The 24903-nt window shown below is 64.6% G+C and overlaps 12 protein-coding genes across 12 annotated transcripts; 5 read left to right on the top strand and 7 right to left on the bottom strand.

Annotated features, from left to right (window-relative positions):
- Positions 1–3442: 3442 nt before the first annotated feature.
- Positions 3443–5931, top strand: Q8F55_004092 (uncharacterized protein; the record flags this gene model as incomplete). Its single annotated transcript, XM_069352615.1, has 3 exons — positions 3443–3514; positions 3775–5296; positions 5354–5931. The coding sequence occupies 3 exons, from the start codon at positions 3443–3445 to the stop codon at positions 5929–5931; spliced, it is 2172 nt and encodes a 723-aa protein (XP_069210033.1).
- A 623-nt stretch (positions 5932–6554) lies between these two features.
- Positions 6555–8178, top strand: DES1 (sphingolipid delta-4 desaturase; the record flags this gene model as incomplete). Its single annotated transcript, XM_069352614.1, has 3 exons — positions 6555–6845; positions 6910–7301; positions 7548–8178. The coding sequence occupies 3 exons, from the start codon at positions 6555–6557 to the stop codon at positions 8176–8178; spliced, it is 1314 nt and encodes a 437-aa protein (XP_069210032.1).
- Positions 8179–8422: 244 nt separating this feature from the next.
- On the bottom strand, positions 8423–8902 carry Q8F55_004090 (uncharacterized protein; the record flags this gene model as incomplete). Its single annotated transcript, XM_069352613.1, has 1 exon — positions 8423–8902. The coding sequence occupies one exon, from the start codon at positions 8900–8902 to the stop codon at positions 8423–8425; it is 480 nt and encodes a 159-aa protein (XP_069210031.1).
- A 559-nt stretch (positions 8903–9461) lies between these two features.
- On the top strand, positions 9462–10065 carry Q8F55_004089 (uncharacterized protein; the record flags this gene model as incomplete). Its single annotated transcript, XM_069352612.1, has 2 exons — positions 9462–10018; positions 10053–10065. The coding sequence occupies 2 exons, from the start codon at positions 9462–9464 to the stop codon at positions 10063–10065; spliced, it is 570 nt and encodes a 189-aa protein (XP_069210030.1).
- A 45-nt stretch (positions 10066–10110) lies between these two features.
- Positions 10111–10983, bottom strand: Q8F55_004088 (uncharacterized protein; the record flags this gene model as incomplete). Its single annotated transcript, XM_069352611.1, has 1 exon — positions 10111–10983. The coding sequence occupies one exon, from the start codon at positions 10981–10983 to the stop codon at positions 10111–10113; it is 873 nt and encodes a 290-aa protein (XP_069210029.1).
- A 258-nt stretch (positions 10984–11241) lies between these two features.
- Q8F55_004087 (uncharacterized protein) lies at positions 11242–12084 on the bottom strand (the record flags this gene model as incomplete). Its single annotated transcript, XM_069352610.1, has 1 exon — positions 11242–12084. The coding sequence occupies one exon, from the start codon at positions 12082–12084 to the stop codon at positions 11242–11244; it is 843 nt and encodes a 280-aa protein (XP_069210028.1).
- Positions 12085–12493: 409 nt separating this feature from the next.
- Q8F55_004086 (uncharacterized protein) lies at positions 12494–13368 on the bottom strand (the record flags this gene model as incomplete). Its single annotated transcript, XM_069352609.1, has 2 exons — positions 12494–13033; positions 13087–13368. The coding sequence occupies 2 exons, from the start codon at positions 13366–13368 to the stop codon at positions 12494–12496; spliced, it is 822 nt and encodes a 273-aa protein (XP_069210027.1).
- Positions 13369–13919: 551 nt separating this feature from the next.
- Q8F55_004085 (uncharacterized protein) lies at positions 13920–14848 on the bottom strand (the record flags this gene model as incomplete). Its single annotated transcript, XM_069352608.1, has 2 exons — positions 13920–14432; positions 14486–14848. The coding sequence occupies 2 exons, from the start codon at positions 14846–14848 to the stop codon at positions 13920–13922; spliced, it is 876 nt and encodes a 291-aa protein (XP_069210026.1).
- Positions 14849–15423: 575 nt separating this feature from the next.
- Q8F55_004084 (uncharacterized protein) lies at positions 15424–17654 on the bottom strand (the record flags this gene model as incomplete). The annotated part of the gene is made up of 3 exons (XM_069352607.1): positions 15424–15972; positions 16021–16623; positions 17079–17654. The coding sequence occupies 3 exons, from the start codon at positions 17652–17654 to the stop codon at positions 15424–15426; spliced, it is 1728 nt and encodes a 575-aa protein (XP_069210025.1).
- Positions 17655–18522: 868 nt separating this feature from the next.
- Positions 18523–20459, bottom strand: CYS4 (cystathionine beta-synthase; the record flags this gene model as incomplete). Its single annotated transcript, XM_069352606.1, has 10 exons — positions 18523–18856; positions 18956–19266; positions 19337–19446; positions 19569–19594; positions 19698–19781; positions 19822–19861; positions 19931–19942; positions 19992–20061; positions 20096–20151; positions 20342–20459. The coding sequence occupies 10 exons, from the start codon at positions 20457–20459 to the stop codon at positions 18523–18525; spliced, it is 1161 nt and encodes a 386-aa protein (XP_069210024.1).
- A 695-nt stretch (positions 20460–21154) lies between these two features.
- On the top strand, positions 21155–23409 carry CDC7 (Cell division control protein 7; the record flags this gene model as incomplete). Its single annotated transcript, XM_069352605.1, has 4 exons — positions 21155–22718; positions 22765–23091; positions 23127–23198; positions 23237–23409. 4 exons carry the CDS (start codon positions 21155–21157, stop codon positions 23407–23409), a joined length of 2136 nt encoding a protein of 711 aa, XP_069210023.1.
- Positions 23410–23755: 346 nt separating this feature from the next.
- On the top strand, positions 23756–24729 carry Q8F55_004081 (uncharacterized protein; the record flags this gene model as incomplete). The annotated part of the gene is made up of 2 exons (XM_069352604.1): positions 23756–23942; positions 24056–24729. 2 exons carry the CDS (start codon positions 23756–23758, stop codon positions 24727–24729), a joined length of 861 nt encoding a protein of 286 aa, XP_069210022.1.
- Between the last annotated feature and the right edge of the window lie 174 nt (positions 24730–24903).

The raw sequence follows: 24903 nt of genomic DNA, 5'->3' as shown, positions 1-24903 counted from the left end.
CACGTGTCGAGTCCCGCACTTTGCGGCGTCGCGGCGTCCTGCGGCCAGCGGCTCGAGATTTTCCTGAGCGCCATGCGCCACACGGGCCGTCAACTCGTGGCTCACCATCACCGTCCAACGCTGGCCGCAATCTCCACCCTGCTAGCATCTGTTAGCTGTCTCTCAGCGCAGCGGCCTGAGTCAGGCGTCTCTAGCCCAGGCTGCGCATCAAACGGCTCGGATCCACAGTGCGTGCTATACCGGGGGCCATATTGGCCCAGTACGACACCCTCCGACCGAGAAAGCACAAACGACTGGACCACCCTCGAAAATGAATAAATGGAAGAGCCGGCGGCCCTATTTCGCCCCTTACGACATTTGCATTTCTAGGTGCTGGCTAGATCTCCCTTGCCGCGATAATGATCGGGGCGGTGGGCGAGTTGACGGCGGCGGTGGTGGCGCCAGCCAACAGGCGGGGCATTCCGCCAGCTAGTGGCCGTCACCGAAGAGCGGAGGGGAGGGCACACGAGTGGGTGGGCAGCGCACGGGCTAACTACTGATCAGACTGATCGCTCGAGTGAGGCGCTCGCCGACGCGCTAGCAGCTTACAGCAGCGCGCGAGACGCCACACACACGGCAGCGCGCGTGTATCCACCCGCGGCTAGGCGGGCCGGACGGGTCGGGTCGTGATGTGCTTGTCGGCCTGCTCGAGGCAGCGAGCACCCTCGTCTGATACTTACGTGGCGGGCGCTTTAGAGCATGACAGCATGTCTCACTTACAAGCATGATGCCAAGAAGTGCGTGTTGTCGTGCACCTCGTCGGCGTATCCATCTGTAGGTAGGGCCATTCCCGCGCGCTGAGGCGACTCACCGAGCACTCAACCCGGCGCCACTGCGGGGGCGGGAGCGCCGTTTGTGACCCAGAAGAACGAGACCAACACGCGAGCGGCGGCTACTCTGCTTCCCGCTAGTGCAACTATGCGAGGTGTGCGAGCTGTGCTGTGCAGGCGGGGGCTGGAGCTGCATCCGTGTGTAGAGCACGCCGTTGTCGAGGCCTGGTCGACTAGCCCGTCCATTGCATTCGCCGTGCACGCGAATATTCTTCCTCACGACGTCCGCACTCGCTGGAACCAACAGTGTGCGCCGCAGAGGACGCGAGGCAGCCACGCAGTCGTCACGTCTTTATCTGCCTGCCTGCGTGGTGGTGAGGCAGGCCGGGGCCTTGGACCACGCGTGCATCGGTTTGGCCTGCATGGGTGTCTGGCTGGCTTCGATCTGCAGCCTTTGGCTCCTGCACGATCCTGCACACTCCTGTGCAGCTCCTGGAACACTGGGCCACACCCGGTGCACCCGCATCGATCTGTCAAACGTCAGCATTGCGTGTTGAGGGGGTAACTGGGGCCGCGAGCGCGTCCTGGTGCGAGCAGCGTGACTACCCCCCCTACCCCTGCACCCTTGGCAGGTTAAAGCTGATCCCTTCACGACAGCGAGCGAGCATCGAGCGGCGTCGTATGCCACTCTCGATGCCGATCCGCCGTAGGGCAGGCCAGGTAGGCAGCCTACTTGTATGCCGCTGCTCCCCTCCCCACCACGGACCCTGGGGAGCCGAACAGTGGGATGGATTGCAGCTGGGACGGGTCTCGGGTTCCTCTCGTTATTCGATCAGGCCGCGGTGTGGTGCGCTGCTCGCGGGCTGCGGCTGCGGCTTTGCTGCCCTTCCCCTCTTTTCGACCCATGCCATAATCCATCCGCCCGGCATGCAGCGTCAAACCCCTCCCGAGATGCGGCTGTTGTGCATAAATGAAGGGTCTATCGTCGTGCGTCCGGCGTCCGGTGCCCAGCAGCTGTGCCTGCACGAAAGCACCAAGCGTCACGCCGCTGCTCGAGCTGCGGGCGGGCCGGGGGGAGCGCGGGCACGAGACGAGCGAGCGACAGGGAGCGTTTCGACACTTGTTGGCGGGAAGGGGGCCGGCCGGGTCAGTAGGTCTGCCTCGCTGCCCCAATCCTGCCCCAATCTGCCGCGGTGCTGGGCCTTGACGTACCGCGTACGTACAGCTTGTATGAGCGGGAGGGGTTGGGTCGCTGCAGTAAACAAATGGTCGTGCGTGCATGCCGGTGCTACAGGCCTCTAGGATCGTAATAGACGCTCGTTAGCTCGGGAACGAGTAGCAGCTACATCGTCGATGAGAAACCTGGCCACCCCCCTTCACAACGTCCTGAGAACCCCCCTTTTGTTCGAGTGTCAGAACGACCAGAGGAGCAAGCAAACAGACAGAGAGAGGAGCAGCAGACCTTTTACCAACTACCAGACTTGGAGTAGCCGTTTGTGTCTTGCTGTCAACACGACCGACCCCCAGCGACGACGACAAGGACAACCCAACGGAGACTTGTAATCCCCTTGTCCGCCCTGGTATCCATCACCCGACCCCCGACTACCCCCTCCGCGGCGACTTGTAGCCTTGGCTGGCCCTCCGCCCCCGCCTCCCCTCGCCTGCCCGTCCGTTACATCTACAAACAGGTACCTAGGCACACCACAACCTTGGACACCCCTCCCCTCCTTCTCCGTCCGACCTACACCGTGTGCAGAGCTCGACGTGACTGCTCAAGGTCAAGGTTGTGCTACGCACACTTGCAAGTTTCTCTTTCACACTCTCGAATAGTTGTTTGCTTGCTCGACAAGTATAGCAAGCAGCGAGCGCCAACGACGCCCATCTCTCCGCCTAGTACGCCGAGCACCCACGCCAGTCAATTGTGTGCCTCAGCCACGCGCCTGCGCCGCCCCTCCCCCGACCTCCAAAGTCAAAGACGACGACGACGCCGACGACGCCGCGCCGCGCGCCGCTGTACGCCTCGCGCACGTCCACCACGCGCTCGACGTACGCCTCTGATTGATCTGCTGCTTCTTGGCAAGGTCGACTGTTTGGCCCGCGTTTAAAAAGGAGGGACCCCCGATATTCTCGCGGTCGCCTCTTGACATCAGTCGCGCCGCGCGCTGCCCGCTGTCCTTGCATACAGCTCGCCTGGCTCAGTAGTCAGCCACCGACCGGCGCCGCCGACGCCACCGCCATTTGGCCCACCTTGCGCTGCGTCTATCCGCCTAGACTCGGCGCCACCTACCCTCTCCCCCCACCCACCTCCCCCCCCTGTCTCGGCCTAGTCCCCCGGCTAGCCCAGCGCCGTCGCCGCCCATCACACCAAGACGGGCAACTCGCAACTCTTTCTGTCGCTTTCAACGCCGGCGCCGGCCTGCAATATACTTCTTTTCACCGGCCGCTGCTCTTTCGCTTGACCCAGGATAGACGCTTGACGGCCGCGCGGTCGCCGAAACAACGACGACTGCAGCGACGAGGTCCAAAGTCGCCTCGCCTGTCCTCTGAGCGGTGCAACTCGCAACACACAAACACCTACACCATCTTGTGCACCGACTCGTCCTCCTCCTACCTTTCTCACGAACGACGACAAAATGACGCTGCTGCACGCTTCTGCGAGTGCCGGACCTGGGCCGTCGACACTGGCGATTGCAGCTAGACCAAAGGTGAGTAAAAGGCCGGGGTGGTGAAAGTGGTAGTGGTGGTTACATCGCCCTCACCATCCCCCCTCGTCCTGTTTTGTATCGTGCACTGACCACAAACTACTCTCCTCCGCCCTCGACAACAACAACAACGACGACGACAACGACCTCTGCAACGCGCTCCACCTCGACATCACGACCATCCTTTGGTAACGCCGCGCCGGTCCCCCGCCCCCATCACACTCGTTGCAATCTCACTCTTACTCTCCTTCCCTCACCCACAGCCCGAACGGACGTCGTCTCTCCCCCACGCCGTGCCATTGCCAGTCTCGCCAGTGTCCATCCTCCGCAAGCCCTCTCTCCCAACAATATCGGCACCGGCGCAGGCGCCGGCCGCGTCAACTCTCCCCACCCCGACGACCGCCGCCTCGTCCTCGATGCCGTCCACGCCCAGCGGCCTCTCCTTCCCTCCACTCCCACCCCTTCCCCCTTATCCCCTCGTCTCGTCGTCGTCCAAGCCGCAGCGCAAGAGCGCACCACCCACATCGCCGCCGTCGAGACCAGCAGATGGCAACAGCGGCGGCAGCCGCGTCAAGACGCGCCGGTCGCGCGTGTCCTTTCGCGAGGAAGTCGACGTTGCCGCCCCCGCCGATCTCCCGAAGCATCGCCCTCAGGCGGTCCAGCCAGCGCCGCAGCCGCCTGCTCGACCCGCGTCCGCCGCCGCCGGCTACATCTCGGGCTCGCCTGCTGCTCGCCGTCCTTCTGCCGATGGCGACATTCGCAAGATGCCAAGACCGGTACTGAAGCGCGTCGCATCGTCGTCGCTCATGATCACCCGCCCAGTGTCAGCAAACGACTTTGACGCCTTCCGCCCGCAGACGCTCCGGTATCCACGCGTGTCGCCAGCGCTCGCCCGCCTGTCCGACAGCACGTTCAACCCCGCCGATGTGTGGGACACGAACAAGGCGACGCGGGCCGTCAAGCGCAGCTCTGCCAGCTCGGTCCCTTCGGCCCCAGTGTCGGCCATCACGTCGCTGTCGTCGTCTTCATCGTCGGCGACGTCGTCGCCTGTTGTCGCGACGCAAGACCACCGCGGTGCCCCAGCGCACGGTACTACCCCGAGTGTCACAGCAACGCCGCCGGCGCGCAAGAGCCGCAAGCCACGGTCGCCCGTTCCCTCGTGGGGTTCGACGTGCCCGTCATTGATTTCTTCCAGTCACCGTGCGTCGCTGGCCTCGACCCTCACGGCGCCGTCCATGACCTCGCTGCTGCTCTCGCCGCCGTCGCCCGGTGGTGACCGCGCGTCGTCGTTCCCAGACGACATCTATGGCTCTCCTCGCACCTCGCCCATGGTGTTTGCACATGACGCAGACGCCCCCGAGCTCCCCGAGATGCCCGACCTGGCCACATTGTCCAAGTTGCAGCAGTCCGCGGATTCGTCCGACTACACACAGGTCGTCTCGACGTCTTCAATGTCTCAACCATCCAAACTCCGTCTGCAGCCAGCACCCCGCGTTCGCCGCCGCGAGCCCTCGACAGCCTCCACCACACCTACCGAGTCACCTGCTGCATCAAAGCCCCGCGCGACAGAGCGCCTGCTTCGTCTCCAAAGCTCGCTTGCCGACCTTCGCATGCAGCGCCAGTCGGATTCGCCCGTGCCGCCGCCGCTGCCCAGCCCGCCGCTCCCGCGCTCGCGCAAAGCGCCGCCTAGCCCCACGGTGGCCGAGCTTGCGCACGCGACCCCACGCAAGTCTGAGTGGTCGTCATACCGCGAGCCAGAAGAGTCGGACTCTGAGAGTGACCTCGGTGAGTTGTGCTCGGAGGAATGGCTTTTGTTTGATGAAACAACTAACCCTGTCCCAGACCTCAGCCTGCCCTTGCTCAACGCGGCATTGCGCTCGCACGTGATTCCGTCGTCGTCTCGTCTGCTCGTCCAGTCGTCGCGCAAGGCCAAGCTCGCCGACGGAGAGGCCGACACATCGCTAGGCTGGAGCGGAAGCGAGAGCGAAGAGGAAGAATTTTCCCGCACAGTCGCCCGGATTACCCTTCGCAAGGCGGCTGCCGCGACTAGTGCCGTGCCTCCTCCCGCGAGCCGCCGTCTGCTTCACCGACCCTCGCTTCCTGTCGGACGGCTGCATCGCTTCTCGCAACTGTCCCCGCCCTCCGACTCGTCTACGGGCCCGACGACGCCTCGTCCCTCGAGCGCCATGAGCAGCTCGAGCAGGTCGGCGTCTGGCACCGCGGCCATGCTGTCTGCGCTTGTCGAGAGCAAGTATGGCACGAGCGAGGCTCTGCCGCGCCCCAAGCGCTTTGTCGAGGGCTGGGGTGCGCCCGAGGTGCTGCACGACGACGACTGGCCGCCCGATGCGGTCGAGGAGGTTGACGAGGACGACGAGATGCCGGTGCCGCGGGCCGTGCTCCGGTCTGCCATTGCTGCGTAGGCGGCAGTTGTCATGTTCTGTACCACCCATTACCCATAACCCATTGTACCTGTGTTCCTGTCGTCTGGCTGAGCTAGACGTGGTGTGATTGTATGCAGTGTGCGCGAGAGAGAGCCAGCCGAGCAGCGAGTGCAGCGAGCGGTTCGTCCAGGGTGCGCCAGATGGGTCAGTTGGTGGGCTTGCTGGCGCGACTACTTAGGGAGGTGGGGAATGGGTCGCGGGTAGGTGTGTCGAGCCACCCACCGCCCACCTGCCTCTTCGGAAGGACTATACGTGTGATCTGGCCACTGGGTGAAGCGGCCGCTCATCGGAATACCTCTGTCTGCGCTCGCTCTGCGACTGACCGCCGTCGAGTTGTATGCATTGTATTGTATTGTAATGGGCTTAGAGTGGCCATTGGCGCGTCTCGGCACCTCCACGTGACTTCCACGCAACGGCGCGGTCGTGGATCGTCGACTGCGTCGCGCCAAGTTCGCGACCCGAGCCACGCAAAGTCGAGATTTCGCATCGTACGTGTCCGACACTGCGACCACGACGGCGACGACGACGGCCAGCGGCAACAACTACAAGTACATACATAGGGCCGACGCGGACTCTGGCTCGCTTCCACACCAACCCACACCATGTCCGTCAAACGCGCAAACGCGCCCGCCTCTCTCGCGCCGTCTGGCCTGCGCGGCAAGACGACAGCCTTCGCGCCGCACCCCGTCTCGGGCGCGCCCGTCACCCCGAGCGATGAGGGCAAGTCGCTCTCTGCTAGCGGCTCAGACGACGACCTCGACGAGCTTGATGATGCGCGCCGCGCCGACGCGGGCAAGGCCGCCGCTAGCAAGGGAGAGGACGACTTTGTGTGGATGTACACCGAGGAGCCGCACCGCTCCCGGCGCATGGCGATTCTCAAGGCGCACCCCGAGGTGAGTGGGCCGTGGGCAGCGGCGAGGCCGTCGCCGGCGGCGTTCTGCAAGCTGACTCGCGCAGGTCCGCAAGCTCATGGGCCCGACACCCTACACCGCCCCGCTCGTCTTCCTCGTCCTCGCAGTGCAGCTCTACCTCGCCGTCACGCTGCGCTCGCACCACCCGCTCAGCTGGCGCACCCTGCTGACGGCGTACGTCGTGGGCGGGACGAGCAACCAGAACATGTTCCTCGCGATCCACGAGATCACGCACAACCTCGCGTTCAAGAGCATCCGGGCCAACAAGGCGCTCGCGATCGTCGCCAACTTTGTCATTGGCGTGCCGTATGCCATGGCGTTTAAGGGCTACCATGTCGAGCATCACAAGTACCTCGGCGAGGACGGCATCGACACGGACCTGCCGAGCAGGATCGAGGCGGTGGTGCTGAACAATGTGGCCGGCAAGACGTTCTTTGCGTGAGTAGGGGCACGAGCCGCGCAGTGGCGAGCGCGGCGAGAGTGTTGTCGGGCGCCTAGTGGCGAGCGCGAGGTGGCGACGCCGAGTGGCGAAGCCTGCCATGACGCCCGCCCAGTGGCAGTGAACCGGCTGGGCGGCTGGCCGGCTCAGTGGCGACGTCGACAATCGGCCCGGCCTGCCTCGCCGTGCCTCCTCCCCCGCCGCCACTCCACAAGCCCACCGCTGGCTACCGCTGACCCCCCCAGCACGTTCCAGCTCCTCTTCTACGCCCTCCGCCCCGGCTTCATCCGCAGCCAGAAGCCGACCATCTGGCACGGTATCAACTTTGCCGCCGTGCTCGGCTTTGACGCGCTCCTCGTCCACTTCTTCGGCTGGCGCCCGCTCATCTACCTCCTCCTGTCGTCCTTCTTCGCCGGCAGCCTGCACCCCTGCGCGGCCCACTTCATCGCCGAGCACTACCTCATGAACGACGTCGAGCCCGGCAGCGTGCACTCGCTGGCGCAGGAGACGACGTCGTACTATGGCTGGCTCAACATCCTGTGCTACAACGTCGGCTACCACAACGAGCACCACGACTTTCCCTCGGTGCCGTGGACGCGGCTGCCGGCGCTGCGCGCCCTCGCGCCAGAGTACTACGACACGCTGCCGGCCCACAAGTCGTGGCCGTACGTCACGTGGAAGTTTATCACCGACCCGAGCGTGGGCATGTGGTCGCGCGCCAAGCGCGCAAACCACGGCGAGCGCATCGACGAGCACGTGTGGACGCAGCTGTGGAGGGGGGCTGAGGGCGACGAGACGGAGAGCGTCGCGTCGGCCGACTCGAGCGAGATTAACCGCGAGATGGAGGAGGCGGTGGAGATTGGGTACGCGGAGTGAGCCGCGGAGTGAGCCACGGAGTGAGCCATCCGCGAGCGACGCCGCCGCACCCAAGTAGAAACAGTAGCAAAACACGATATCCAGGCTAGACGCCACGCCACCTTGTGACATAACCATCCATGCACCGATAGACCGACGGGGGGGCGTGGGGGGGGCGTGAGGGTGGCCAGTGTTCGTCAGTCGCCAGGGTATCGTCAGTGACTTCGTCGGCACCAGACCAGGGCACTACATCCATCCAATCCTACTACTTCTCCTCCTCAAACGACTCGGCCTCGGCGCCGGCCAACGCAGCGCCCGTGACGCCAGGCGTAACACCGCCAAACTCAGCGTCGCGCAGGGGCGCGTCCTCGGGCGTGAACGACACCTTGTCGGCGTCAAACGCGGCCGGCTTGATCCCGCTCGTGTCCTTGGCAGAGACATTCGTCGCGCCCGCGACGGCCTGCGCCGCGCCGCGCGGGTCAGAGACGGAGGGCACGAAGCCGTCGCTGCTTGCGTCGAAGGCTGCGGCTTCGGCGCCGGCGAGTGCGGCACCGGTCACGCCGGGGGTGACGCCGCCGAACTCGGCGTCCCGGAGCGCCGGGTCTTGGGGCGTGAAGGAGACCTTGTCGGCGTCGAAGGGCGCTTTCTTGGCCGCGAGGGGCGTGGTGGAGAGCGCGCGGGAGGCGCGGGGGGCGAGGGCGCGGGCGGCGCGGGGCGCGGTAGTGAGGAGGACGCGGGTGAGCATTGTGTTGTGGTCTTGGTGGTGGTGCTGATGATCGCGATACGATGCGAGGAGAGAGAGCAATGTCTGATCGCGAGTGGTAGTGCGTCCGACTGTCCGACCCCCGCCGTAGCAGCAAGGTACGACCAATGAATGACGACTGGCGGATGGCTGGCAGGCGGCAGGAGCAGCAGCTATGCGTGGGAGCGTAGCCGCCGCGGTTCCAGACCTTGCCGCAGCGGATGACGGCATGCTCATGTGATGTCATGCGGTTTGGGCTGCCAGTGTCAGTGTCAGTGTCAGTGTCCGAGTCGGCATGTCGCATGTCGCAGTCGCTGTCGCAGTCGCAGTCGGAGAGTCTGAAGCATAGCTACTTAGGCCAGCCGGCCATGCAGCTCGCTGCTGATGCTCGATGCTCGATGCCACACACCGCGCCACCTGGAGGGGCGAGCTGGGGCGCCGCCGCGCCGCCGGCATCGGCCGCCCCACCACCTGAGTCGCCGAGATTGTGACTCGATCGACTCGGCATCTGCACGACACCAACAGCACATCCACTCGTCTCAACAATGCACCCCAACGCACCATGCCCACCCCGCCCAAGCTGGTCGTCCTCAACGGCCTCCCGGCAGCAGGCAAGCTGACGATCCTGCGCGCCGTGGCTGCCCAGCTCCCCTCCCCGATCCTCCTCGACAACCACCAGCTCATCGACCCCGTGGCCACTGTGCTCCCCGAGCGCGGTGAGGCGCACTACGCCCTCCGGCGGGCCGTGCAGGCGCCCATCTTTGCGGCACTGCGTGGGCGCCTTCTCGCCGGCGGCACCGCGCTGCTCTCCGCCTGCTTTTCCGACGACGACGTCGGCACGGGGTTGATGGAGGACCACCTCGCCATCGCGGGCAGCGACATCGAGCTCGTGTGGGTCAACGCTGTGTGTCCGCCGGATGTGCTGCGCGCGCGTGTGGGCTCGGAGACGCGCAAGAGCGGGGGCAAGAACAAGCTCACAGACGTGGGCGTGCTCGAGCGCATGATGAGCGCGACGCTGGCCCGCCCGCCTGAGGCGCCGAACGTCCGCGTTGCCGAGCTCGACGTTAGCGGTGCGCTGGACGAGTCGGTCGCCCGCCTCATGGAGATCGCGGGGCTGAGGTGAGTTGGTGGGCGGGGCGTGCTGACGACCCAGCGCGCCGTCTTGAGACGGCCCGCACCACCACACCTATGCATCACTGTACCCTCGCGCCTCACGCCTGCGGCTCGGACGGGCTGTAGCGGATATGGCCGTTCACCTTGGCCTCGGCCGCGTCGAGCGTGTCCTTGGAGCGAGGCGTGCCCTTGGCCTTCTTGACCTTGACCTTCTTCACGGCCTTGGCCTTCGCCGCGTCCTTCGCCTTGGTCGCGCCCTTCGTGCCGATGTCGCCCGTGTCCACCGTCGCCTTCTTCACATCCGCCGCGTCGTCCCCGTCCCCGCTCGCCCCGGCCGCCACGACCCGCCCCGCGGCATCCTCACACGCCGCGCGGCACGCCGCGACCTCAGCCAGGGCGTAGTCGAGCGTCTTCTTGGCGGCCCCGAGGTCCCCGCGGGCAACGAACGTGGCAATGTAAGCGTCGAACCACGCCTTGAGCGCCGGGGCGTGATCGGCCACCGCATGGGCGTGTGCATCTACCGCTTCCTCGTGCAGCTCGTGGTTGTCGGCGGGGGCCGCCGCCGCCTCCGCCGCCTCGAACATGGTGCCCGTGGCGGCGAACAGCGTGCTCGTGGTGCGGCGGGAATGCGCTGCGGCAATGCCGTGCCCAGTGTTGGCTGCCACCCACGCCGCCGCTGCCGCGTCGCGGGTGTGTTTTGCCTTGGCGAGGGCGTGGCTGGCGGACTCCTCCACGGGCTCGGCGTCGGTTTCAATCTCGGAGTGGGTGTTGGCGGCGGCGGTGGCCAGTGCTCGGGCGGCAGCGCGGCGCGGCTTCTTCGTGGGCAGGGCTGGGTCGGCTGCCTGGCTGCTTGACTTGGTCTTGGTGCTCGACTTGGGCTTCTTGCCGTCCTTGGCCTTCTTGCCTTCCTTTGGCTTCTTGGGGCGAAGGCTGGGGGACTCGTCACCCGCGGCGTGCTTGCGCTTGGCCATGGTGGTGGGTGGTGATGAGGGGAGGTGGCGGCTTGTGAGTGTCGAGGACGACTGATGTGTATAGAGAGAAGGAAGACTGACGAGCTGACGTACGACTGATTGTTGTGTGCGTCGATCCTGCTCCACTCCACTCTCGCGACCGCCTGCGGCGGCTTCGACACAGGGCCGTGGGGCTTGCTAACAGCCCAGCGCGACGTCTTACGCATCAGCTGCAGAGACCACCAGCACAACTACGCCAATGCATCACTATACTCTCGCCTACGCCTGCGCCGCGGCCGCGCTCGAGCGGCGGCGACGGCGCGCCTTCTTGGCCTTGGGTGCGGCGGGCGTGTCGCTCGCGCCCAGCGCCGAGGTCGCGGCCGTGGCGTCGTTGACCTCGGTGTCGCCCGTCGCGCCGGCGCCTTCCCTAGCGGCTGCTCCACCCACCCCCGCCGCACCCCCACCCCCATCCCCGCCCCCGCCCTCCAGCCCGAGCCGGGCGCGCACAGCAGCCTCATACTCCGCCCGGCGCGACTGAACGTCGGCCTCGGCGTGCCCGAGCGTCTCCCCCACGCCGTGGAGCACGGCGCGCGCCTCGTCCGCAGCGCCAACGGCCTCGAACCACGCCTCCAGCGCCGCAGTGTGCGTCTCCACCGCGTCGGCGTGCTCGGTGGCCGTCTCGTCGTCGCGCACCACCTCGGCCGCGGACGCCGCGTCGAACATGGCGCCCGTGGCCGCGTGTAGCGCGCGCGCCGTGCCCTGCGCGCGCGCCTCGGCGGCCGCGTGCTCGGCGCCCAGCGAGGCGTGGGCGCGTGCCGCGGCGTCGCGCGCGCGCTCGGCGGTGGCGAGGGCGGCGGCGGCGGTCTCTTCGGCGGCGGCGGCGGCGGCGTCGGCTAGGGCGGGGTCGGCCGCGGGGGTGGCCGCGGGGGTGGTCGGTAGCGGGGGCACGCCGGGCGCGGCCGTCACGGCGGCGGCGAGGGCAGCAGCGGCAGCGTGGCGCTGTTTCTTCGTGAGAGGGGCCCGGTCGGTCGGCTTGGGATTCTTGCCCTGCTTGCCCTCCTTCTTCTTGGCGAGCTTGTCGGGGGCGCCGTTGCTGTCGGCGGGGCGCTTGCGCTTTGCCATGGTGAAGTGTGTGGTGTAGTGGCGAGTGTCTCGACGCAAGAATGAGCTTTTGAGTGCTGGTGATGAGGCGAGTGAGCGTCTCGCACTCGCACTCGACTTGGTGATGTGGGAAGAGGGAGGGAAGGAAGACTGATTGTATGGGCGCCGCGGCGACGATCGTGCGCCTCACTCCACTCTCGCGACGCGACAGACTGCCTTTGTGGCGGCAAGGCGCTCCTTCTCGGCACAGTGCTGCATGCTCTTTGTGCTCGATCGACTGCATACAATGCACGTTTCTCTATCTAACTACTTGTCACTCTACTCGCACTTCACTTGCCGGTCACAGGAATGAGAGCATCGACCGGCTCGAACAAGCACCCTGTGTGACGAGCTTAACGGTGTTGAAACCGCCTGATCCAACCCAGCCGCCTCACTCGGCAGCAACACCAGCGGCGGCCGCGACATTCACAGCCGACAGCACGTCGCCAATCGCAGCCGACAGGCGCTTGTGGATCGCATTGAAGTCCTCATCGACGTCGCCAAACTGGTTGACGAGGGCGTCGAGGTTACTCTGGGACGCAGCGGAGGCAGGCTGCTGGGCTTCGTCCAACTTCATCGCAAACGAGATGTCGAGGTTGAAATGGTTGCGACACAGCCCCTCTGCGACCTTCTGCGTCTTATCGTACGCGGTGCAGCACTTGTCCCAGTAGGCGACGGCGTCCTTGTGGATGGCATCGGCCTTCTTCATGCCGGTCTCTCCCTCCACGACGATGTTGAGGGCGTTCAGGAGGGAACGGTCGGGGCGTTCCTCCTTCAAGGTGGCCTGCCAAACCCAAGCCATGTTCTCGTGGTGGGAGAGCGCAATCTGCATGAGCAGAAACGCCCTGATCTTGGCCTTCTCGGCCTTCAGGCAGGCCTCCCTGGCCTTCGTCCACTGCGCCCACGTGCCAGTGGACCCGTCATCAATGTCCTTGGCAACAGCGTAAGCTAGCGCACCAACCGGGGACGACGGCGGCGACTTACCTCGATCTCATTGTCACCGTCGTCACCCGCCTGGTCGTCCTCATCGCCGGCCCCGTCGTCGTCCTCGTCCTCGGTCACGGCCTCATCGTCCCACTCGTCGTCGTCCTCGTCCTCCGACTCGGCGTTCGACGACGACGCCGTGGGCTCCGAGTCGTCCCCCGCCTCCTCTCCGTCGTCGGTATTCACAGTCGCCTCGTCTTCCGTCTTGACCTTCTTCACCGAGCCGGAGTCAGGGTTCTCCTCATCCTCGGAGATGGGGCGCTTGTTGTCGTCGGCGGGCATTTCAATGGTAAAGAGCACTGAGTACTGAGGAGTGTTCCAGTGGTAGGGGTGTGGTAGGAGGGCGCTGTGTGGTGGTTTCGAGGGTGCGCCGTTGGGTGATGGAGAGAATGAAGACGACTTGGGCGGGATTTTATAGACGAACAGGTGATGGTGCGAATGAAGACCCAGAGGGCGAGGAAGACGGTGAAGACAAGGAGGACAAAGAAGAGTGCGAGTGGCGTTCGCAACTGGATGGCATGCACCCACGACACCACAATGGCCTTCACACGAAAGCATGATGGTAGGCTCACCCGACGCGGCTGCCTTTCTGGCCACACTGAGACTACGTCTGACATACTGCTGCATCCTCTCGGCGCTCGCTCAACTACATACAGTGCAAGCACAATGCAGGCACACAACATCTGCCGCTCGCCCACTGGCCACTTATCACTCAACTTTCACTTCGCCCATCGGTCGTTGGAAGGGAGTCGCCGCCTGGTCTCGAACCAACTGCCCGTGCAACGCGGTGAGCGGTGTGAGGGCATTGGTCACCTGGTCCAACTCACCACGTCTTACTTGCGAGCCCCCACCGCCTTATCAATCGCCGTCGATAGGCGCTTGTGGATCGTCTTGAAGGTGTCATCGGCGTCGTTAAACTTAGGGAGGAGGGCGTCAAGATTGCGGCTGGATGCCTCCACCGCAGGCTGCTGGGGTTCATCCCACGAAGCAAAGGAGATTTCGAGGCCGAGCAGGTCGAGACAGGCCTCGGCCTTCTCCTTGGCGATGCCTTGCGCCTCGTCGTACGCGGCGCAACACTTGTCCCAATAGGCAACGGCTTGCTCCTTGATGTCATTGGCTTCCACCAGGGCTTCACCGTCTCCAATGACAGCGACGACGTAGGTGGTGGCCAGGTCGTTGGTTCCGATGAACCTCGCATCTAAGCCCGCCCGCCAGATCTCGGCCTTTTTCTCATGGTGAGAGAGGGAGATCTTCATGAGCTGGAAAACCCCGGTCTTGGCCTTCTCTGCCTTAACATAGGCCTCCTTGGCCGCAGCCCATTGTGCCCATGGGTCGGGGTTTGCGTTCTGGATGGCAGCGTGAGCTAGGATATCACTCACGGACGACCGCGGCAACTTACGCCCTCCTCGCCGTCGGACTCGTAGTTGGTCCCGTTCTCGTCGTTGATCTCGTCGTTGATTTCGTCGTTGATCTCGTGGTTGATCTCGTAGCTGATCTCGTCGTCGATCTCGTCGTCGATCTCGTAGTTGATCTCGTAACTGATCTCGTCGTTGATCTCGTCGTCGTCCTCGTCTGCGGTCTCGTCGGCCTCGACGTCGGTCTGATCATCGGTGTCGGAGTCGGACTCTCCATCCAGGTCCAGCCCGTCGCAACCGTCGTCGTCGTAGCCGTCGCCGCCGTCGTCGGTCTTGACCTTCTTCACCAGGCCGGCCTGGTGGTCTCCGTCTTCCTCGAGGGGACGCTTGTTGTTGTCAATGGACATGGTGATGGCACAGAGCAGGGTGCACTTGTAGACAGGGGAGAGCGTTGAATGAGGGGGAGTGGGATGCAGGGAGGGTGGTAGCAGGGGGCAAGCGCTCGGTGGGAGGAAGGCGATTTGTTGAGTGATGGAGAGAGTGAAGAAGGAATGTAGTGGACCGGGGTTTTTATAGGCCAGTGGTGGGGAGGGAAGACGAGGAAGGCGAGGAAGACAGGTTGACGAGGACGAGTGTGCCGGTGGCCCGTGCGCAGAAGCCACTCGTGATCATTGTGGCACCCACGCCACCGCCATATGGGGGTTGACTATGGGAATTACACGCCCAACCCGGGCAAGACGCGACAGCAGTTGGGACAACACCGCTGCGGCTGACACAGTGCTGCATACTCTCAGTGCTCGATCAACTATGTATGGACAATGCAGGCACACAGCATTGGCGGCTCGGTCACTCTCCACTTCTCAACTTGCACTTCGCCCTCGGTCACTTGAATGGATGCCGCCTGGTCTCGAAGCAACTACCTGCAGTGTCGTTATCAGCGGTGCCGGCCACCAACTGTCTAGTCTAACCCACTCGCTTCACCTCACTTGCCAGCGGCACGAGCAGCCTTCAGCGCACGCGCCATCTCACGCGAGTTCGTCACCTCGATCGCGTTCGACAGACGGTTGTAGATCGCCTTGAAGTCGTCATCACCGTCGCCGTACTTGCGGGGGATGTCCTCGAGGGTGCTGACGATCGGCTGACGGCTTTCGTCCCACCTCGCAACAATGATGCGCTGGAGGTCAATAGAAGCGAGACAGACCTTGCCCGTCTCCTCGGCGATCGTCTGCGACTCGTAGAAGGCAGTGTGGCACTTGTCCCAATAGGCATTGGCCTCGTCCTTGATGGCCTCGGCCTCGATGGCGAATTCACCGACTTGACTGATGAAGAGGATGTCATCCACGGCGGGACGGCCGGGGTTGCTCTTCGCCTTCAAGGCCCAGCGCCAAATCTTTGTGATCTTCCATTCGTGGGAGCCGGCCACCTCCTTGAGGTGGAAAGCCTTGATCTTGTTCTGCTCGGCCTTGAGAAAAGCCTCCTTGGCGGTAACCCACAGCGCCCAATGGGTGGCGGTGTTGGCACTAGTGTCCTGCTGACAGCGTGAGCAAGGTTACCTACGGGGAAGACCGCTGCAACTTACGCCCTTGTCAACATCAGGCTTGTCGATGGTCTCCTCCTTGGTCTTGGTGTCGGTGACGTGAGCAGTCTCGGCGTTGGTGTTGTGGGCAGCCTCGGCGCTGGTGTCGTGGTCAATCTCGAGGTTGGTCTCGTCGCCAGTCTCATCGCTGGTCTCATCATCGGTCTCGGCGTCGACCTCGTCGTCGGCATCGAGCTCGGCATCGAGCTCGGCGTCGAGCTCATTGTCGAGCTCGTCGTCGATCGTGAACTCCGAGTAGTCCTCCGTCTTGGCATCCGACTCGTCCTCCACATCGTCGCCCAACTCGTAGCACTCGGCACCACAGTAGGAGCAGTGGTCGTCGTGGTTGGTGTCGCCGGCCTCGTCGCCGTCGTCCGAAACAACGATCACCTCGTCTTCCTTCTTGGCGACGGCGTCGTCCGGAACAACCACCACCTCGTCTTCGTTCTCGGCGACCGCCCCGTCGTCCAAAACAACGACCACCTCGTCTCCCTTGGCGACCACCACGTCGCCCATCTTGACCTTCTTCGCCGGGTGGGCCTCGGCGCCGTGGTCATCCTCCTCGGGGAGCGGCCGCTTGCTGTCGATGGACATGGTGGCAAAGAGCTGGGCTTGAGTGGCAGGAAAGAGTGGGCAGGGGGCTTGTAGCGGAGAGGGGAAGGAGAGGCTGAGCGGTCGCTCAGAGGAAGGAGAGTTGATGGGTGATGGAGAGAAGAGAAAGGGAATGTGCTGCACCGGGTTTTGTAGACGACCGGGGGAGGGAAGACGAGGAAGGCGGGCGACGAGGAAGACAGGACGAGTGGTGGCCCGTGCGCCGCTGCCACTCAGATCTGCACCCAGGCGATGGTCACGAATACATGGAGGAGGATGGGGTTTCGCGAGACGGATACGGAACACATGGCGGCATGGCTAGGGCTACACTGAAGCTTGTGGCGTGAGCAGCGCAGCAGGTCGGCCAAGGCGACTCACGACTACAGGCTACTGCTCGACGAAGCGCTGCGACCTCGCCCCGCCGGCCGGTCGTGCGAGCTGCCCTCCACAGCGACCATCAAGCGGCGCACGATGGCCTGGAAGTCGTCCCCGAACGCCGCGTCGGCGCCGAGCACGGCCTCGAGGGTACGCTCTCTGGTGTCGCGGTCCATGTGCGCGCCGCCGCCATAGAACGCGCGCCTGCAGTCCTCGGCGCGGCGCTTCTCCTCGGCCCTCGCGTCGGAAAGAGCGTCGGCGCACATCTCGCAGTGGGCCACCGCCTCGTCGCGGAGCGCAACGGCGGCCTCCCACGCGTCGAGGACCCTGCTTATCCCGACGACCGCGTCGAGCGGCTTGATATCGCGCGACGTGGCGCCCGCTGCGTCGCGCAGCTCGCTGCCGATCCTGTTGCAGTGCGCCTCGGCCCACTCCTTGACACGGTGGGCGGTGCCGTACGCCAGCGTGGCTTTGGACCGCGCCTCGGCAGCCTTGCGCCAGTCCTTGAGCACCCCGGCGAACTTGGCGCTGACGGGGCTGCGCCCGGTGCTCTGCCAGTGAACAGGTGCTGGCTGCGGGGGACTTACGCTGGGCGGTTTCTTCCTGCCAGTCGCGCCCACGACCTCAGCGGAGGAGGAGCGCGTTCGCTTCGACGTCCTCGAGGGGGGCATGGTCGCCTGGGTCTTGTATAGATGTGAATGAGCGAGGGTGCGAGTGAGGACAATGGAGTGAGTAGATGTGCAAAGTCGAGGGAGAGGAGGCAAGGGTGAAGGCCCAAGCGCCACCGCGACTGATTTCCACCAACATACATTGCCCCAGCATCACCCCTCCCCCGTCTCCCGCAGCAGCGGAAACAGCTCCTCCTCCCACCCCAAATGCGCAGACGGCACCCCGGCCCCGAGCACACACGCGCGCCGCCACGCGCCAAACAGCGCGCGCTCGCGCCTCACGGCCTCGGCGAGCGCGGCGGCGCCCCCGCTCTCGTGTACGGCCCGCGCCTCGGCCGCCACGCGCGCGCTTAGCGCCGCGTGCCAGGCCACCCAGGCTGCGTCCTCTTTTGTCTTGGGCTTGGTGTGAGCTTTGTCGAGGGGAGACCTGCCTCCATTGTCGGCGCGCGCATGTCATCGAGCGTGCGCCAGTCGACGGCTTCGGTCATTCTTTGGTGTGGTCTGGGGGAGTATGAGTTGATCGAGTGAGGGGTGAGCTGGTGAGAAAGGCAGGCCGCTTTAATGCCCCTCCCAGAGGTGGTACGGGGTGGGTGATGGCACTGCGAGTGATGGTGGACAGGAGGTTGGAGCCTTGGACCGTGGCACAGTGGCGAGGAAGACGAGGAAGACGCACCCATCAGTAGTCAGCCCATCAGTCGCCAGCGCGTCAGCCCCGCCCCCGCATGCAACGATTCCAATGCATAGTCATATAGTAATCACAACAACATGGGTGCTCTCTACACGAGCGAGTCCTATTATCACATCGTGTCAGTCTCCCTCACGCAGCAGTTGATGCAGCGTGCGATAGGCCGCGGGTGTCGGCGAGACCGACTTAAGCCGCAGTCGCATGCACGCCGTTCGGCTTGGCCGAGTCGGAGCCGTTCACCTTGTCGGCGGTGGCGGCCTTCTTCTTCAGGTACGGGTCGTCGAGGTCACGGCCGATCAGCTCGCGGATCGTGTCGTGCAGCTCGGCGTCGCGGCTGCCCTCCTCCTGCTTGAGGAACCACTCCTTGGACATGTAGTTGCGAACGCCGTCGGGGAAGACGACGACGACGTTGGCCGTGGGGTCCTCGGCGATGGCCTTGCCCTCCTCCGACTTGAGGAACTTGAGCGCGCCGGCGAGCGCAGAGCCCGAAGAGCCGCCGACAGCGAGGCCCTCCTGGCGGCTGGTATGGTCAGCGCGTGCAAGACGGGATGGCGGCTCATAGCCGGCCGTCAAGCTCGGGCTCGAGCTCGCTGCGCTCGCTCTCCCTCTCCCAACTCACATGATCCTCTTGCACGCAGCAAACGCCTCGTCATCGTTCGTCTTGATCCACTCGTCAATGAGAGGGGGCTTGGGGTCAAGCACAGCAGGGAAGAAGTCGTAGCCGATGCCCTCAACCTGGTACTGGCCGACGTCGCCACCGCCAAGGATGGATCCAACGGGGTCGACAGCGACAACGGTGGCGCGCGAGGCTCCGTCCTTCTCAGAGTCACGGACAGCGCGGGCAAGGCCGGTGATGGTACCGCCAGTGCCGGCGCCGGCAATGAGCGCCGAGATGCTCTTGCGGCGGAGGTTGGACGTCTTAAGGGCGTGCTGGGTGGTGTCAGGACACGCCGGGTACGCCACATCGGCTTTCGGGCTCTTGCCCAGCCAACCAACTCACAGCAATCTCGCCGTACGTGGTGTAGTAGTGCGCGAGCGGGTTGTTAGGGTTCGAGTACTGGTCGAGGATCACACCGCCGGGAATCTTCTCCTTGAGACGCTCGGCAACGCCTGGAAAGTCAGTCGCGAATCAGGGCAGCGTGCGACACCAGCTCGGCGTTGGTTGGCACCACGCGTGCCCGATGGATGGGCGGCGCCGCCAATCATGTCGCCATCACGCGTCAACAACTTACCAATGAGCGAGTCGGGGCTGTCGTGACTGCACAGGTTAGCAATGCGCCCGTATAGTCATGTGTGTTAGTAAAACCCACGCGGCCTCGGTCCTGCGGGGGGGTTAGTGCGAGCTACAGTGTCAGACATACGGAGTGCGGACGACTTCAGCGCCGAGCGAACGGAGGAGCACCTCCTTCTCGAGAGACATCTTGGCCGGAAGCGTAATGATGCACCTGTCGCGTTAGCCCACCTCCCGGGCATGGTGCTACCCACTTGTAGCCCTTGATGGCGCAGGCGAGAGCAAGTCCGATACCTGTTTACGGCGTTAGCGAGGAGTTGGATCCCCGTGAGAACAGCGGGGAGTTGGATCCCGACGCCGTACCAGTGTTGCCGCCTGGGCGAGGGTTAGTAGCATGCTCGACGTGCCTCTGCGTTCCACCTACTAGTCGGCTCAATGACCACGCTCTGGCCGGGAATGAGGATGCCATTCTTCTCGGCCTGCTCGACCATGCGCTGGGGGTGAGCTTGGCTCGGCCAGCCTGCCTACCTTTGCGATGCGGTCCTTGACACTGCCGCCGACGGAGAAGAACTCGGCCTTGCCGACTGGGAGGGTTAGTGCAGCTCTTGCTCGACCGTTGCTCCATGGTATCTCCCGCCGACCCGCTCCGGCGCCGGCCGGCCTCTGCTCACTCCGCTCGCAGCTGAGATGCCCACCCCACCCTGCTGCGAGAGCGATACATGGCCCACCCAACCCTCCACTGCTGCTCCGCTCCCCTGCATGCCGCCTACTCACGGAGGTTGCACTTGAGACCCTCGGCCTTGGCGATACGGTCGAGACGGATGAGGGGCGTCTCTCCGACGGCGTCGAGGGCTGAGTCGAGGACTCCGTTCCAGTGGTGGGTCGAGGCCATTGTGAGAGTGAGGAGTGGGGTGTGGGGGGAGGGGGTGTGCGTCAGTGGGATATAGAGAGGTAGAAGAGATAGATGCAGGTTTTCCGAGAGTGTCGGCTGGCCGAGGCGAGGCGGCGTCGTGGGGTGGGGTGGAATGTCTTGGGTGCTGACTGCTGTTGCGCGTCACCTCGCGCACCAGCACGCCTTTGTCGCTCGCTAAAAGCTGCATGCGTCCGGTCTCACCGGCACCGGTCTCGCGCCGCCCCGCCCTGGCGCCGCCGGACGCCCCGCTGCCACCACGCGGTCAACCTGTCAAGATCCGGGTCCAATTACAAAAACGCAATGCAATATTTTTGTCGCGTGCGTCGCCATTAATAAAATCGAAATATCGACCTAAACGGCAAGTCCGTCCAAACCGGGTCTTGGTCATGCGTGTCATGAGCCGCGGGAGTATTATCACGTGGCACCCACGTGAATGGAGACATGCCGATCTCCGTCCCTGACCAATGTTTGGTTTCCAAACAAGCTCCATTCATTCTAATCAATTAGGACAAACCTTGTAATCCATCAAGTTTTTGAATTACAAAGCTCCCGTCACGAGCCCATCACGTCCAGCCTACGCGCACGATGCCGCACCCACGCGCCTGCCTTCCCGCCATTCACGTAAACACTACCTCTCCATCAACTTTGGCTTCAAGAATCTACAAACACTCACAATGGGGCCCGCCGACGTCCTCATGGCCGACCCAGACGCCGACGCTGGCACCCCCCTACCAGAGACCACGACATCAACAAGCGAAACGGGCGAGCGCGACTCGGTCCTCTTCTCCGAGCAGGTGCGCGCCGAGCTCGAGGGCGGCCGGGAAACACGGTCGCGTTCACGGTCGACCATGGCGACGACCGCCGCGCCCGAGGGCGACGAGACGCAAGAGGGCGACGAGGACACTGGCGACTACTCGGGCAGCATGTTCTACTACATTGACGACGAAAAGGTCGGGATCGCGCCTGGGGCCGTTGAGACTGCGGCACCAGGCGGCTCGGACGACGCCACCGAAACGCCAGCAGACGACAATGTCGACATGGACGACTGGCTCGAGGAGAGCAACGAGCCTGCAGACGCCGAGGCCGACTTTGAGCCTGCCGTACCGGACAACGCCCCCGACCAGATGACGCGCGTGCTCGAGCACCACGACCAGATGTTTCAGGTCGAGGAAGACGAGAGCGAGGACGACTACGAGGAGCCACTAAGCTACCACTCGGGCGACTCGGACGAGTACGACATGGACCACCGCCCATGGCTTGAACGCACGTCGATCAAGCGCGACATCCAGGAGCTGTACTCCATCAAGGGCATGTGGAACGGCGCATACGACCAGGCGCGGTACCGGCCCATCGACCGCTTGGGCGAGGGCACCTTCTCGAGCGTGTACCTCGCCGAAGACTCGCTGCACGACATGCACAGCAACGTGTACTGGACGGGCGAGCCGGACGTTGAGGTGGGCGACAAGGCGTCTACCGGCACCCGCGTCGCGCTCAAGAAGATCCTCGTGACGTCGTCGCCTGCGCGTGTCGAGAACGAGCTGCACATTCTCGAAAACCTCCGCGGGTGTCGCAATGTCTCACCGCTCATCAGCGCGTTCCGCGACGAGGACCAGATTGTCATCGTGCTGCCATACCACGCGTGCGACGACTTCCGCTACTTCTACCGATACATGGACCCGCCAAAGATCCAGCAGTACATGACGTGTCTGATGCGGTCGCTCAAGGATATCCACGCTCGGGGCATCGTGCACCGCGACGTCAAGCCGGCCAACTTCTTGTTCGACTACGAGAACGGGCATGGCGTGCTGGTCGACTTTGGACTGGCGGAAAGATACACACCGCCACGGCGCGCGACGTGCCAGCACGAGCCGGCGACCCGCGCAACGCTGCATGGTACGCGGACCAAGACGAACGACACGCCGACGGTCGAGCAGGCCTTATACGACGCCAGAAAACGCGCCAAGGCCGGGGAGGGGAGGATAGGCTTCCGGCAGGAGGATGCGCGCCCGTCGATCAAGACGAACCGCGCGGGCACACGCGGGTTCCGTGCCCCAGAGGTGCTGCTCAAGTGCCCTGACCAGACGGTGGCGATTGACGTGTGGTCGGCGGGCGTTATCCTGCTGTCGCTCCTGTCTCACAAGTTCCCCGTGTTCAACTCGACGGATGACATCGAGGCGTTGATGGAGATTGCGGCATTGTTCGGGCGAAGTGCGATGGAGCGGTGCGCGTTGCTACACAGTGAGTTTATGCGGGGAACGCTCTGGCGTGGTTGCTCACACCCCAGACCGCACGATCATGACCAACGTGCCGACCGTCGACGCGGCGCCCGACTCGCTGTCGGCGCTGATTCTCCGCCTCAACCCACACCTGTACACGCCGCACCAGGCCAACCCGACACCAGAGGAGGCGATGGAGCACATCACGATGATCGACCAGGCGCTTGACTTGTGCTCGCGGCTGCTGCGGCTCGACTCGACGACACGGCTGACGGCGTCGGCGGCACTGCGGCACGCGTTCCTCGCCAACGACGAGGACTCTGGCCCGGACGAGCTTCTTGAGCCGGGAGACGCCAAGTGCGGCAACCTGCACAAGTACACGTCGGATGGGCAGCGTGAGTGGGCGTGTGAGGGCTTTGCTGACATGCAGATCAGGCGCAGTTTGGCGACCTGCTCGAGGACATGCGGTTTGGCCAGGGCTACCCGCCAGAGCGCGGTGCGCGTGAGTAGGACTGGGGTGGACGGAGCTGACAAGCGCAGTGTGCCCAGAACACGAGCACTGGCAGCAGCGCAGCGGGGTCAACCCGCTCGGCGCGGCGTTTGGCGCGCGCATCGAGGACGAGTACTACCAGCACGTCGGGTTCCGTCTGCGGGACGAGTATGTTGGGTGGGACGACGCGGACCGGCGGGAGGCGGTGTCGAGGGGGGCATGAGGGTGTGGGTGCGGGGGTGGCGGGGGAGAGGCGTTTACGAGCGGCGGTGACGAGAGTCTGATGCCTGTTGTTAGATACGTAGACTGTACCATGTTATCATTGCCATTGGGTCGGGGTGGTCGCTGTCGTCGGTGCCACGGAGCCACACGGCCAGGTGTGCTTCAGGACGATCGTGTTTCATCTCCCCGCGGGTCGCCCGCCCGCTCGCACGCCTCGTGGCGTCGTCGCGTGGTGGTTGTTTTTGCCTCCGCCACCACCGCTTTGCGGTGTTGTTGCGGCGTCGACGACACGCCTTTGTTGCTTCTCCGTCCACCCACTCGTCTTCCCCATCACACACACCACCACCATGGCCAAACAACCGTTCAGCTTCAGCATGGGGTCGCAGGCGACGCCGGCGTGGATGAGCCGGTACGTTGGGGCGTGTGGCGCAGCTAACCCCAGAAACGTGACGCTCGCCGTCAGCGCGGTCGCGGGCGTCGTGTGCGCGGGCTTCGGCGCGCTCTTCACGGCCCAGGGGATCCGGAGCAGCAAGTGTGAGTCCGAGCCCCGAGCCCGCGCAGCGGGCGAGGGCGAGGGCGGTGCCGAGGCCCGCGGCCTCTCCCCAACCCCCACCCCCCATCCCCCCGTCCCCCAGCTCACACCCCAGTCTACACGCACCGCAACGCGGCCGAGCAGGCCAAGTTCCGCGCCTTCACCGGCCTGACCGCGGCCTTCATGTTCATCGTCGCGCTGTGCGCCGCCGCCGTGTTCGTGCACGCGCGCGGCTCGCGCCTGAACCTCCGCCTCCGGCTGCTCGGTTACATCTCGGCCGCGGCCGGCGCCCTGGCCTTCGTGTTCAACATTGTGCGCCGGTACGCGGGCGAGAACGAACTGCTGCGCCTCTGCCGCGAGGCCTACCCGACCGGCGCGAGCTCGGGCCAGATGGCGGCCGAGTGCCTCACCCGCTGGCAGCGGTGGAACGCCGGCAGCTGGGCCGGGAGCGTCATCGTGCTCTTCTTTGCCGCGTACGTCACGCTCTATCTGTTTGCTGCGGACCGCGCGAGCAACACGCGCAGCTTTGTCACTGGCGCCACGGCGGACGCAGACGAGGCGTTCCGCCTCGCGCCCTTCGGCGCGGAGCGCGGCCTCAACCCCCAGCCGAATCGCGGCTTCAACTCGGTCGAAATTACCCGCGCCGAGCGCTACGATACCGCCTACGACGACGGCGTCCACCCGCCCCGTGAGGACCCGTTCGCCGACCCCGACGCAAAGAGGGACGCCCTCCTCAGCCCAGAGCACAAGGCCGAGAACCCCTTTGCCGACACACCCGAGCGCCGCTAGTCGCCGCGCCCTCGCCGCGTCCCCCGCCTTGTACATTACCCTCTTCACCCCACGTAGATCACGACCCCACCCCCCACCGCACTCCACATGCTAGTATGCATCGATGGATAACAATGGATATCTGCTGGATCTCTGTGCGGGTCTCACTACCCCCGTGTCTAAAAAAAATACGAC

Source organism: Vanrija albida, assembly GCF_041260175.1.
Source record: "Vanrija albida strain AlHP1 chromosome Unknown contig_3, whole genome shotgun sequence".
NCBI lineage: Eukaryota > Fungi > Basidiomycota > Tremellomycetes > Trichosporonales > Trichosporonaceae > Vanrija > Vanrija albida.
The sequence above is the reverse complement of the archived record's forward strand: the minus strand, read 5'-3'. Positions and strand labels throughout refer to the sequence as shown.